This window comes from Nothobranchius furzeri, chromosome 18, assembly GCF_043380555.1.
Source record: "Nothobranchius furzeri strain GRZ-AD chromosome 18, NfurGRZ-RIMD1, whole genome shotgun sequence".
Classification (NCBI taxonomy): domain Eukaryota; kingdom Metazoa; phylum Chordata; class Actinopteri; order Cyprinodontiformes; family Nothobranchiidae; genus Nothobranchius; species Nothobranchius furzeri.
In genome coordinates, this window is record NC_091758.1 from 9,114,405 (window position 1) to 9,128,164 (window position 13,760).

The 13,760-nt window shown below is 43.9% G+C and overlaps 1 protein-coding gene across 3 annotated transcripts in view; it reads right to left on the reverse strand.

Moving 5' to 3' along the window:
• Positions 1-13,760, reverse strand: part of syne2b (spectrin repeat containing, nuclear envelope 2b) — a 153,543-nt gene that overhangs the window by 47,649 nt on the left and 92,134 nt on the right. For all 3 annotated transcript variants that reach the window (XM_070546924.1, XM_015968900.3, XM_070546923.1), the window contains exons 42-50: positions 13,422-13,751; positions 13,004-13,327; positions 12,571-12,870; positions 7,518-7,745; positions 6,400-6,516; positions 5,174-5,500; positions 4,631-4,975; positions 4,222-4,400; positions 124-340 (exon numbers count right to left, since the gene is read on the reverse strand). In XM_070546924.1, the coding sequence (XP_070403025.1) occupies positions 124-340; positions 4,222-4,400; positions 4,631-4,975; positions 5,174-5,500; positions 6,400-6,516; positions 7,518-7,745; positions 12,571-12,870; positions 13,004-13,327; positions 13,422-13,751 (2,367 nt within the window). The remainder of the gene's footprint in view (positions 1-123; positions 341-4,221; positions 4,401-4,630; positions 4,976-5,173; positions 5,501-6,399; positions 6,517-7,517; positions 7,746-12,570; positions 12,871-13,003; positions 13,328-13,421; positions 13,752-13,760) is intronic.

Below are 13,760 nucleotides of genomic sequence, written 5' to 3' on the forward strand. Positions count from 1 at the left end.
CTAAAGATGAAACACAACCCAGATCAGCCAAGTGTTAGCAGCTCACTGTTTAGGTGTTCGTACGTCACCCAAGCCCGAGAAGCAGAAACCTGCTGCTTCATACACTGATCATCAGCACTTTACCTCTGTTCTCAGAGAGGACAGTAGAGGGGCCAAAGCCGTACTCTGGTCCAAGAGGGTCCGAGCCAGTTCCACAGCCTGCCTTCGCTCTCCCAGGCCCGGCCAGGGGAACACACGGGGAAGGCTGGATGTCTGTTTTTGGAGCTCAGCCAGCTGCTCCTCAGCTTGGCCCTTCCTATATTCATAGGAAACCAGGTGCTCCAGAACAACCTGCAGTTGTCTGGTGGGTGATAGGACAATACCAGAGATTATAAATGCACTGCCCGGCTGAAAGAAAACTTGCCGCTCTGATCTAACCAATCCTATTGGATAATTACTGCATGGGTGATTATCTTTCAGCTGCAACAAGTTAATTAGCTCCAACTGGTGCAATGAGTTGCTTCTCAAGTCTTAAACAACCCTGTGGAAAGACACATCTGGTGGTCATGGAAATGATGTTGTTCTGTTTGAGAAGGGTCAGCTCATTGGCATCAAGCAGAGAAAGCACCTAAGGAGATGCAGAAACAACTGAAACTGGGTTAAGAACAGTCCAACGCATTATTAAACTCTGGAAGGATAGGTGGAACCCATCGTCTTCGTGGAAGAAATCTGGTGGAGTTATCATGTTCTCTACATGAATGTGTGGAGTTAGCATGTTCTTCAGATGCATGTGTGGAGTTAGCATGTCCAACTGCATACGACGGTGGCACAGGAGTTAAGTCCTCGCCCGTAATCGGAAGGTTGCAGGTTCGAGTCCCGCTCAGTCTGTCACAGTCGTTGTGTCCTTGGGCAAGACACTTAACCCACGTTGCCTGCTGGTGGTGGTCGGAGGGACCGGTGGCGCCAGTGCTCGGCAGCGTCGCCTCTGTCAGTGCGCCCCAGGGCAGCTGTGGCTACATCGTAGCTCATCACCACCAGTGTGTGAATGTGTGTGTGAATGGGTGAATGACTGATTGTGTTGTAAAGCTCCTTGGGGGGTTCCAGGACTCTAGAAGGCGCTATATCAAATACAGGCCATTTTAGCATGTTCTCCACATGCCTGTGTGAAGTTAGCATGTTGTCCTCATGAATGTGTGAAGTTAGCATGTTCTTCACATGCTTGTGTGGAGTTGGCATGTTCTTCACATGCTTGTGTGGAGTTAGCATGTTCTCCACATGCATGTGTGGAGTTAGCATGTTCTCCACAAGAATGTGCGGAGTTAGCATGTTCTTCAGATGCATGTGTGGAGTTAGCATGTTCTCCACATGCCTGTGTGAAGTTAGCATGTTGTCCTCATGAATGTGTGAAGTTAGCATGTTCTTCACATGCTTGTGTGGAGTTGGCATGTTCTTCACATGCTTGTGTGGAGTTAGCATGTTCTCCACATGCATGTGTGGAGTTAGCATGTTCTCCACAAGAATGTGCGGAGTTAGCATGTTCTTCAGATGCATGTGTGGAGTTAGCATGTTCTCCACATGCCTGTGTGAAGTTAGCATGTTGTCCTCATGAATGTGTGAAGTTGGCATGATGTCCTCCTGCATGTGTGGAGTTATTATGTTCTCCACATGCATGTGTGAAGTTAGCATGTTCTCCACATGCCTGTGTGAAGTTAGCATGTTGTCCTCATGAATGTGTGAAGTTGGTGTGATGTCCTCCTGCATGTGTGGAGTTGTCATGTTCTCCACATGCTTGTGTGGAGTTAACATGTTCTCCACATGCATGTCTGGAGTTAGCATGTTCTTCACATGCATGTGTGGAGTTAGCATGTTCTCCACATGCATGTGTGGAGTTAGCATGTTCTTCACATGCATGTGTGGAGTTATCATGTTCTCCACATGCTTGTGTGGAGTTAACATGTTCTCCACATGCATGTGTGGAGTTGGAATGTTCTCCACATGCATGTGTGAAGTTAGCATGTTGTCCTCATGAATGTGTGAAGTTAGCATGTTGTCCTCATGCATGTGTGGAGTTATTATGTTCTCCACATGCATGTGTGAAGTTAGCATGTTCTCCACATGAATGTGTGAAGTTAGCATGTTATCCTCATGCATGTGTGGAGTTGGCGTGTTTTCCCCATGCATGTGTGGAGTTAGCATGTTCTCCACAAATGTGTGGAGTTAGCATGTTCTTCACATGCTTGTGTGGAGTTAGCATGTTCTCCACATGCATGTGTGGAGTTAGCATGTTCTCCACACATGCATGTGTGAAGTTAGCATGTTGTCCTCATGAATGTGTGAAGTTAGCATGTTGTCCTCATGCATGTGTGGCATTATTATGTACTCCACATGCATGTGTGGAGTTAGCATGTTCTCCACGTGAATGTGTGAAGTTAGCATGTTATTCTCATGCATGTGTGGAGTTGGTGTGTTTTCCCCATGCATGTGTGGAGGTAGCATGTTTTCCACATGCATGTGTGGAGTTAGCATGTTCTTCACATGCTTGTGTGGAGTTAGCATGTTCTCCACATGCATGTGTGGAGTTATTATGTTCTCCACATGCATGTGTGGAGTTAGCATGTTCTCCACATGGATGTGTGGAGTTATTATGTTCTCCACATGCATGTGTGGATTTAGCATGTTCTCCACATGGACGTGTGGAGTTAGTATGCTCTCTACACATGCATGTGTGAAGTTAGCATGTTGCCCTCATGAATGTGTGAATAGCATGTTGTCCTCATGCATGTGTGGCGTTATTATGTACTCCACATGCATGTGTGGAGTTAGCATGTTCTCCACATGAATATGTGAAGTTAGCATGTTATCCTCATGCATGTGTGGAGTTTGCGTGTTTTCCCCATGCATGTGTGGAGGTAGCATGTTCTCCACATGCATGTGTGGAGTTAGCATGTTCTCCACATGAATATGTGAAGTTAGCATGTTATCCTCATGCATGTGTGGAGTTGGCGTGTTTTCCCCATGCATATGTGGAGTTAGCATGTTCTCCACATGCATGTGTGGAGTTATTATGTTCTCCACATGCATGTGTGGAGTTCGCATGTTCTCCACATGGATGTGTGGAGTTAGCATGCTCTCCACACATGCATGTGTGAAGTTAGCATGTTGCCCTCATGAATGTGTGAAGTTAGCATGTTGTCCTCATGAATGTGTGAATAGCATGTTGTCCTCATGCATGTGTGGCATTATTATGTACTCCACATGCATGTGTGGAGTTAGCATGTTCTCCACATGAATATGTGAAGTTAGCATGTTATCCTCATGCATGTGTGGAGTTTGCGTGTTTTCCCTATGCATGTGTGGAGGTAGCATGTTCTCCACATGCATGTGTGGAGTTAGCATGTTCTCCACATGAATATGTGAAGTTAGCATGTTATCCTCATGCATGTGTGGAGTTGGCGTGTTTTCCCCATGCATATGTGGAGTTAGCATGTTCTCCACATGCATGTGTGGAGTTATTATGTTCTCCACATGCATGTGTGGAGTTCGCATGTTCTCCACATGGATGTGTGGAGTTAGCATGCTCTCCACACATGCATGTGTGAAGTTAGCATGTTGTCCTCATGCATGTGTGGCGTTATTATGTACTCCACATGCACGTGTGGAGTTAGCATGCTCTCCACATGAATATGTGGAGTTAGCATGTTGTTCTCATGCATGTGTGGAGTTAGCGTGTTTTCCTGTGCATGTGTGGAGTTAGCATGTTCTCCACATGCATGTGTGGAGTTAGCCTGTTCTCCACATGCATGTGTAGAGTTAGCATGTTATTCACATGCATGTTTAGAGTTAGCATGTTCTCCACATGCATGTGTGGAGTTAGCATGTTCTTCACACGCATGTGTGGAGTTAGCATGTTCTCCACATGCATGTGTGGATTATCTCAGGGTACTTTGCTGTACTCCCACAGATCAAAAACATGCTTTTAAGGTTAACTAGAGACTCTAACTTGTCCCTAGGTGTGTATGTGTGAATGTCTGTCCATCTCATTTGTCTCTGTGTGTCCCTGTTATGCATCTGAGAGATTTCCAGGCCCGGGTGTCCCCCACCAAACCACTGGTGACTGCTAGAGTTAGACAATGGCAGGTCCCCATGACCCAACTCAGAACTAAGCAGAATTTTGCTTCTGCAAACAGGTTTTAAAAGCACAATGGGATAAAAACAGTTTCAGGTTCAAAGGTTTTCCTTTACCTTTGTGTTTCCTCCGCAGCTCGAACAACTGTCCTCCACCCTGTCTCTGTGTCGTTGATTGTCTGCTGGATGTCCATTTTCTTCTCCTTTTCCAAACCTATGTGGCTGCAGAGACCATCTGCTCGACTTTTCAGATCCATCACTTGAGTGTCACCATTTGACTTGCAGCTTAGGATGGCCTAAACACAAAGTATGTGCTGTCAGTTAAAGGTTTGTCCTAAACGCTCAAACAGGAAAGTGTGAAAGATTCATAAATGTTTTGATTTCAGTTCTGGTGACACAAAAGGGCTAAAAAGATTACCCATGGTAAAAGTCAATTGACTAGTGTTTTTAATTAATTTAGAAGAAGTTATTCTCACTAACAGCTATTTTAAATGGTTGTATTTATGAAGCAGGACTGTACGTTTACCTGTGCTGCATGCAGCCGCTCCTCTATCTGAGTCTTGCTGCCTTGAGTGCTCCCCTCCATGGATTCAGCTTGTTTCTGACGCTTTTCCAGCCAGGTCTTTGTGCTTTCTGCATGGATACGAAACGCCTCCAGCTCCCTGGAGAGTTTGTACTGGACCTCAGCTTTCTCCAAAGTGTCTTCAGCAGTTTGCAGGACCATCCTCCACAGCTCCGCTGAGTCCAGCACTTTTTGTTGGGCCTCGAGCCTCTCGTGTTGCTTCAAGTCTTCCAGATCCGACAAACACTGGCTTTGTCTTCTCAGTTCAGACAACTTAGCATCACCTTCAGGTTTGCAGCTCAGGATGCTCTGATGATGTAAGAACGTGAAATCTTTAAGAAATGTAGTTTTGATTTCAGAATAAAAGAACATAACTTGAGCACACTGGTTGCTAAACTTTAATATCAGACTATGAAAAGGTGGTTCAGTTTTGTGACATGTAGGCTAGTTAAGGAAACAACAAAGAGACCTATCTGTTATTGCTGATGTTTTATTTTTCAGACTGACCTGAGCAGCTTTCATTGCCTCTTCGGGATTTCTCTGCGTGTCCAGAGAAACGAGACACTGATGTTTCTCCTCCAACCAGTCGATGTTTTTTTCTCTCAAAGCGTTGAAGTCCTTCAGCTGAACATCCAGAGCAAACATTCTCTCTGCTTCACTCACAGCTCGTTTAGCACTTTGAAGGACACTTGTCCATCGCTCCTCAGAGTCTTGTACTTTTTCTCGGATCTGTTGTTTTTTGTGTTCGTCAAGATCCTGAGCACACAGAGCCTGACTCTGTCTCTTCAGTTTTTGGATCTTAGAGTCTCCTTCAGACTTTGAGTTCATGATGGCCTGAAAACAACATCAGAACATCTAAAACTGTTTTCATGACTGAGCAAAATTCATTTTTTTGGCATTGTAACATCTCATTGTGAACTCATGGAAATATTTACTACACCTCAAATATGTTTAGCCATTTAGTGACAGAAATCCAATCCAATCCAATTTTATTTATAAAGCGCATTCACAAGGCATTACAACCAAACAAGGCGCTGTACACTAAAAATGTTAGTTAATTAAACAGGCGGTGTACAAACATGTCGAACACAGATAAAAGATAAAAAGGAAATACAACAAAATTCCCAAAACTAACATCTAAAAATCAATAAGACACAGGGAGAATAAAAATTAGAAAAAACATTGTAAAAAAGAACCTCAATAGTACAGAAGTTGATATTGTGAAGTCCATTTTTGTACAATGCAGATGTAAGTGATGGTCATAATTATGTTATATAAGCTAGGTTGAAGTAGTGAGTTTTCAGGCGTGATTTAAAAATGCTAGCTGTTGGTGCTAGCCTCACTAGCAGTGGTAATGTGTTCCACAGCTTCGGTGCACAGACAGAGAAAGCCCTCTCTCCACGGCTTTTTAAACGTGCATTCAGAACAGCTAGGAGGAGCTTATCTTCAGACCTGAGAGCACGCGGCGGGTTGTAGTAATGGACCAGTTCACACAGATATGGAGGAGCGTGATGGTTCAAGGATTTGTAAGTCAGAAGCATAATTTTGAAGTTTATCCTAAACTGCACGGGCAACCAGTGGAGAGATTTCAGAATTGGAGAAATGTGTTGTCTTCTGTCAGCTCCAGTCAGCAACCTAGCTGCTGAATTCTGGACCAGCTGAAGTCTAGAAAGAGCTGCTTTACTGATGCCATATAACCCATAGACCACTTTTAGTCAAGACTCTGACCTCACCTGTGCTGCATGAAGGTGGTCTTCAGCTTCGGTCTGAAGGTCCAAACAGACCAGCTCCTGCCGGAGGTCTTCAAGCCAGTGATCCGTGTCTTGTTGATGGTCACTGAATTCTCTGAGCTACAAAGACAAAATGGTAAAAATGTGGTGACTCACTGATGTTGAATCAAGAAGAACAGCAGTTTGTTGGTTGTTTTCAAGCCACGATGATTTTACACAAAACCTTAAACAAACAGGATTTAATTAATAATAAGAAAACCAGTAAATGACCCAATTACACATAAATGACTGAAAATGACTTTTAGAGTTTCCATCAGCTCATTCACGCTAGGCGATGCAACCCATACATAACCAGCATCCAGTTAAAGCAATGGGTCCAAATGATGTTTCAAATCTTATTTTTGATTCGGATTAAGTTTTAACTTGATATTTATTAAAGAAAACATAGACAATCTAGTGTTTTGTAGTTCTGAACTCCACGGTCCACCATCCCCCACGTCCTAGTTGCAGCCCTGTTCCATCCCACCGGTTTCCATAGTGAAGTAACCTCCTGTCCTCTAGCTCTGCAGAAGCCTGCCAGTCCACCATCGAGTCAAGCCAAGTTTGCTGAAGCAGTAAAACATCTAAAACAGTGCTTCCCAAAGATTTACACAGGGGGCCTTGAGAGAATGCCCAGAAATGAAAATGAAATAGAAAAACCATTGCAGAAGCTATTTTTAGCATCATTGTTGACTGATTTAAGTGAAGATGAGCAGAAGCAGCTTTCTTTCTGCACTGAATCTTTTAGCTTTTAGCAGGAACGTATTGCTCAGTCAGACGTATCTGGAGATGTCTTAATGCCTATGTTGTGGGTCTGAAGCTGAAGAGTTTGGGACCACTAGTCAAAAACAAATACAAGACAATGGTTCTCAGGGCTCATCATTGGACACCACTAGATACCAGGACAGCAGCCTGTTTATTGGATTTTTCAGCAGCTGAACAATCCAACCATCCACGACTTTAAAGAAGTACTGGTGACACGAAAGAGAAAACCCTAACCCTAGCAGATCTGTAGATAAGAGCTCCTCCAGCCGTTCCTTGTGAAGTGAATGAGCACTGTTTGTTCCATCCTCCATCCTCACCTCCAACTCTCTTCTCTCCGTTTCCTGGGTGATCTCAGCCACTGCTGATGCTTCGACTTGTTTGGCAGTCTGCAAGACCGTCCTCCACTGCTCCTCCAGGTCTTTGACTGTCTGCTGAACCTGGACTTTTCTTGCTTCATCAGCATCCTGATGCTCATACAGAGTCAGCCCTCGTCTCCTTAGGTTGTTCACCATGACATCCCCCTCAGGTCTGACGCTCAGGATGCTCTAAAAACCCAAAAGACAGCCTTTTAGCAGACTTGCTCATGATGAGGAAAATAAAATACGCAAATGAATGAGTCTCATTTGATTGGCTTGGACTTTTAAGAACAGTTGCAACCAAAATTAAACAAAATGTTGTCAACAGTTATTTTAGGATAATGATGTCCAGTGCTGGTGTCCTCCATCCTGCACGAGTCCCATAGTTCAGGCGTGTCGGAGCACAGAAACATCTAAAACGTGCAGGATGGTCTTTTAACTCGTGGGGCAGGACTCAGAGAGTTGGTACTTTGATGACGATCTAACAAAAAAACAGTCATAGAAATTTCAGAAGGACCATGAGGTGCTGTTGCATCATCTGAGCATTGCGTGGAAATTACTGGCCGAGCTTTGAATTGGATTCGGTCCTGTCTCTCAAACAGAATGGTGTGTGGATGGTTTCTCTTCTGATTTCTCCCATCTCCCCTGAGGTGTTCATCAGCATTCAGCACTAGGACCCCTGCTGTTTTGTATGTATATTCAGACATTGGGTGATAATGGATGCTTTGTAAATCTGGCAATGTTTTTAATGTTTTCATTTGAATTGACAGTCGTTTTATCCATTAAACTTTATTACTTTTATTGCTTTATTTTTTTAACAAATTTTATGTTTGATTGCTGTAGCTTCGGTTCACTGTTCAGCACTTTGATCAACTTTGGTTGTTGTCAAATGTGCTATGTAGATAAAGTTGATTTGATTTGATATCCTATGGACTTATTGTATCGCTTTTCACCGATACGCTGATGACTGTCAGCTGTATTTGCCGTTGGATGAGTTTGGTGGTCGACCACGCTTTTAGATTGTTTGGGTGAAGTCAAAGCATAGATGGCTGAGAACTTCCTGCGCATTAATGAATTTAAGACGGAAGCAGTGATCTTTGGTCCCAATTCTCACACTGAGTCCTCCTGGTTTGATTTTGGGGAGGTAAACCCCCACATTATGGAGTTGGTTGTTAACCCTTTAAGACCTGCCATAGAACAAGTTCGCCAGAACTTATATTTACATTTTTACATGCTGTGGTGCAATTTTTTGGAGTATTTCAACTTTCTTTACATCAATAAAACCCTTACATTCTAAATTTTAAATATATAAATGTAAAATGTTCATAGCAACAAAATATTTTACTAAAAAATGCAATTATCTATACAGAAACTGAAAATAGTTTTTTGTTTTTACACATATTTTTCATTATACAGGAATGCCACACCTTTATCCCTCAAAATTGTCAATGGAAAAAAGTTTCACTCATTCCTTTCAAACAACCACAAATTTATTTGAAGTGCTTCCATAAAATAGTTTCTGAGATACACAAACGTTTTAAACTTCATAGACCAGCACAGTGGCCTAGTGGTGGAGTATCTACCCCGAGACCGTGAGATCAGGGTTCGATTCCTGGTCGGGTCACACCAAAGACTTTGAAAAAATGGGACCCAGTGCCTCCCTGCTTGACACTCAGCATTAAGGGCTTGGATTGGGGGGTTAAACCACCAAATGGTTCCCGAGCGCGGCGGTGTCTGCAGCTCACCGCTCCCCCAGGGGATGGGTCAAATGCGGAGAACAAATTTCGCACACACATCAGTGTGTGTGACAACTAATGGGACTTTAACTTTATAACAAAAATGAAAACATATTTAATAATAATCAGCTGGAGTAAAAAAATATAATGTTGAACATTTGTAGATAATTTTTCACTAGTATATAGTTTTCCTTTTCTCTCTCTAGTAATAATAGCAATAATAAAGAATATTGCATGAATATCAGTGTTTATGTTTATGTTTATTTATTTGGCAGACGCTTTTATCCAAAGCGACTTACAATTTTATAACCTACAGGGCATGTTGTGATCTTGTTGTGAATATACGTGAGGGAACAGAAAGTGAAACCTGAACATCACCCGGTGCTGTAATGGCGTCAACTGCTTCGAGAAGGGAGGATGCACCGTTTGGCGGGTCTGTGAGTCATCAAAACGTTCGTAGTGGGGTGTGTGTTTCGGGAGTTTGTAGTGGGCGTGTGAGTGTGTAGGATGTGTTTGTCTAAACGTATTATTGTGGAAAAGCACAAGAAAAAGCCGAAAGACTGGGACTACAAAGAACTACAATTTGCGTGGAAATTATGCCAAAGCAGGTGATTGGGTAAGTGATTATCATGTGACAGTTCATGTTGACAACGTGATGACATTTATACTAATGTGTGAAGCCCTGTGAGCTGCAGATCAGAACGACACGGCGTCTGTGTCTGGATGAAAACACTTCTTATTCGCGCATCTTGGTTGTTTTTGCAAACTCATTAGCAGAAATATGCAGCGCTCTGGGGCATGTTCAGTGTATGAGATATAAGTGTAATTCCTCCGGTTTAATATGCCAAAAAATTGTTCTATCTTATATAGTTTCAGTTTTACAAGCATTTGAACACAGATACGCAAATGGGAGCGCCGGCACTCCCGTCGGTCTTACAGGGTTAATTTTGAGGTTAAGTTTGACAATAACTTTTGCTTTAGAGGTCTCATAAATGGAGTTGTGACATCATTCTTCTATCATTTAAGATGCTTGGCTGAGGTTAAACCATTCTTGTTTAGATATGCCCCTGAAACCGTTGTGCATGCGTTCATAACTTTGTGCGTAGACTACCAAAACTCAGTTTAATTCAGAGTCAGTGTGCCTTAGCTCCTCTGCAGCTTGTTCAGAGTGCTGCAGGGAGATTCTAGAATGGCAGGTCATGCTACACCTATATTGGTATATTGGTAGCTCTACATTGGCTACCTGTCTCAAACCATTCAATGATGTGTTGAACGGTTTGGCTGCAGCACACCTGGCTGACATGTTGCAGTTGTGTATTCCCTCCCAGGCGTTCTGTTCTGAAGATCTGTCATTGCTTTTGGCCCCAGGTCGTGGCTGAAGAGGAAATGTGGGATGTTTATGAATGGAACAAGTTTCCATTACACATTCAGCAGTCCTCTCCTGCAGCAGTTTATAAATCGAAGCTGAAGACCCATTCTATGATCTGGCTTTCAACTCTGAGGTGACTGATAGTGTCACTGTTCTACTCAGATCTCGTACTGTTGTTTCATTTGCATGTAATTTATTGATTCATATTTGATTTTATCTGTTGTCTTTATTGTGTCTGTGAACCTGAGGACTCTCCAGAGGACCTCTGCCCCCGAGGATGGTGGGTGATATCAACCATACTTTGGGCCCCGCCATTTGGGACAATTTTCATTCTAGCCTGACCACCGGGGTGGTTACTACTTCTTTTAAAAAGGCAGTTGTGCAACCAGTTAAAAAAAACAACCAGATTTAGACCACTTCAACTTTACAAATGTCCGGCCAATCTCCAAATTACCGTTTCTGTCTGAGGTCTTTGAAAAGATTGTCTAGATCACAGCACACGTGAATAGCTTTTCCTTAATTGATGTGTTCCAGTCTGGCTTTAGGCCACTTCATAGTACCGAATCAGCCCTTCTTCGCGTGACCAATGACATCCTAGTGGCCTCTGACTCTGGGTCTCCTGTTCTGCTCCTTCTACTAGATCATTCCGCAGCATTTGATACAGTTGACCATGATATTCTGCTGGATAGACTTAAGACCTGAGTGGGGCTTAGGGGTACCCCACTTCAGTGGTTTAGCTCATATCTGTCAAACAGAGTTTTCAAGGTTCAGTTTTGTAACTGTTCTTCTCCATGCCTCCCACTCCCCAGGGGAGTGCCACAGGGATCTGCATTCGGGCCTCTCCTGTTCTCAATTCACATCCTCTTCCTGGGTTCTATCCTGAGGAAATATGGCCTAAGCTACCATCTCTATGCAGATGATTGCCAGATCTACCTGGCTTTGAACAAACCAGGTGTTCTCTTTCTCTTCTGGATCAATGTTTGGCTGAAGTGAGGGACTGGCTTGCTGACAATTTTCTGAGGCTGAATGACTCCAAGTCTGAGGCACTCCTCATGGCTCCTAAGAAAATCATAGACTCACTTTCTGATTTGAACACTTTCCAATATGACCTCAAGCAGTGTGTTACCAACCTGGGGGTGAAACTGGATACCCACTTTTCCATGGGCCCTCAGATTAATGCAGTGGTCAGATCTTGTTTCTTCCATTTGCACCGACTGATTGGCTTAAAACCGATCCTGACACGGGCGCACCTAGAGTCCGTAATTCATGCTTTTATCATCTCCCGACTAGATTACCCAAATTCCTTTTTAATTTGGTGTACCAACCTCCGCTCACAACAGGCTTCAGGTGGTACAGAATGCGGCAGCCAGGTTTCTGACGAACACCTCTAGACGTGACCATATCACACCTGTACTGGCGCGCCTCCATTGGCTACCCGTGAACTTCAGAGTGAAGTTTAAAACGCTGATATTTGTTTTTAAGGCCCTGAATGGTCTGGCACTGGATTACCTGCCTGACCTTGTGACTTGTTATGTGCCAAACCGGGCGTTGAGATCTGTCCCTCTGGAGTGCTCTTCCTCAGTGAGGCTGCCCCCCCCACCCCCGTTTCAAGTCACTGCTTAAGGCCCACTTTTACGACCAGGCGCTTTTAAACCCTTGCCTTTTATTAATTATTTTTATTATGTGTTTTTATTGACTGTGATTATCTGCTTTGTTTTATTGTTGATTGTGTTTTGTTTCTATGTTGTGTTTTACCTTTTATCTGTACAGCACTGTGGTCGGCTGCCATGCCGTTTTTAAATGTGTTTCATAAATAACGTTGGTATGGTATGGTAACCACTTTGGTGGCATGCTTGCGTCTGTAAAAGGGATATAAATAAAGTTCGAGTGGAGTTTTTTTCTAACTGACCTGTGCTGTGAGGCGTCTCTCTTCAGGCGGTGTGTGAGTGCACAAACACTGCAGCTGCTGCCGTCTGTCTCTGATCCAGGATTCTGTGTTTTTACCCTGAGCATCAAAGTCATCTGATAGACTGTGGAGCTCCGCCTGTCTGGCCGCCTGCTGAACCGTTGTCCACAGCTGTTCTGTGTGTGTTAGCAGCAGCTCCACCTCTGGTTTCCTGCTGTCCTTCAGCTGCTCACACAGACTCTTGGCCTGCAGCTTCAGATCATGCAGCTTCGACTCTCCTTCAGGTTTAGAAGTCACAACAGTCTGGAGACAAAGTGAGAAGGAAACTCAAATGTTGTCCTGCAACGGCCACCTTGGCAGTGAATAAAAAAAGGAGACAAACACAGAAAAAACTCGTCTTAAAAAATGCATAATTCCCATTTCTTCCCAGACTCACCCGCACATTTTGAAACCTCTCCTCAAACGTCATGTGACTACCCAACAGTTTCAGCCTCTGCTCTTTTATCCAGGTCTGGAAGACTTCCACACAGGTTTTGAAAGCATTGAAGTCCCTCTGAGAGTCAGCCTCCTGCTTCGCCTGGCTCAGAGCCTCCTCAGCAGCCTGCAGAGCGTTCCTCCACTGCTCCTCTGTGTGCCTGAGAGCATCAAGAACCTCCTGCTTCCTGCTCTCGGTCAGGTGCTGGTTGTCACACAGACTCTCAGCCTGTTGCTTCAAATCCTGAAGCTTCAGCTCCTTGTTGGGCTTGGTGCTCAGGAACACCTACAAAGATCCCGGGAGGATAACTTACGTCAAAAATAATTCAATCTTTATGAAATTGTTTCAATCAGACCTTTTAGAGCTTCTCCAGATTTACCTCTGCAGTCTGCAACTTCTCTTCAACTTCCATGTGACCACCCAGAGATGTCAGGACTTCCCTCTGGTCTTTGATCCAGAACTCAAAGCTTTCGTTCTGCATTAGGAAGGCGTCGTATTGTTTGTCGAGCAGTGCTTGTGTCTGTGCCGTATGGAGGAGGTCGTCGGCAGCCTGCAGGGCGGACCTCCACTCCGTCTCTGCCTCTCTGAATAACAGCACAGCATCTTGCTTCCTGCTCTCCTTTAGGTCCTCCTGCTCCTGAAGTCTTTCCATTTGCTCTTTCAGGTTGTTCAGTTTGGACTCTCCTTCAGGCTTGGCGGCGAGGATGGCCTGGTGAGA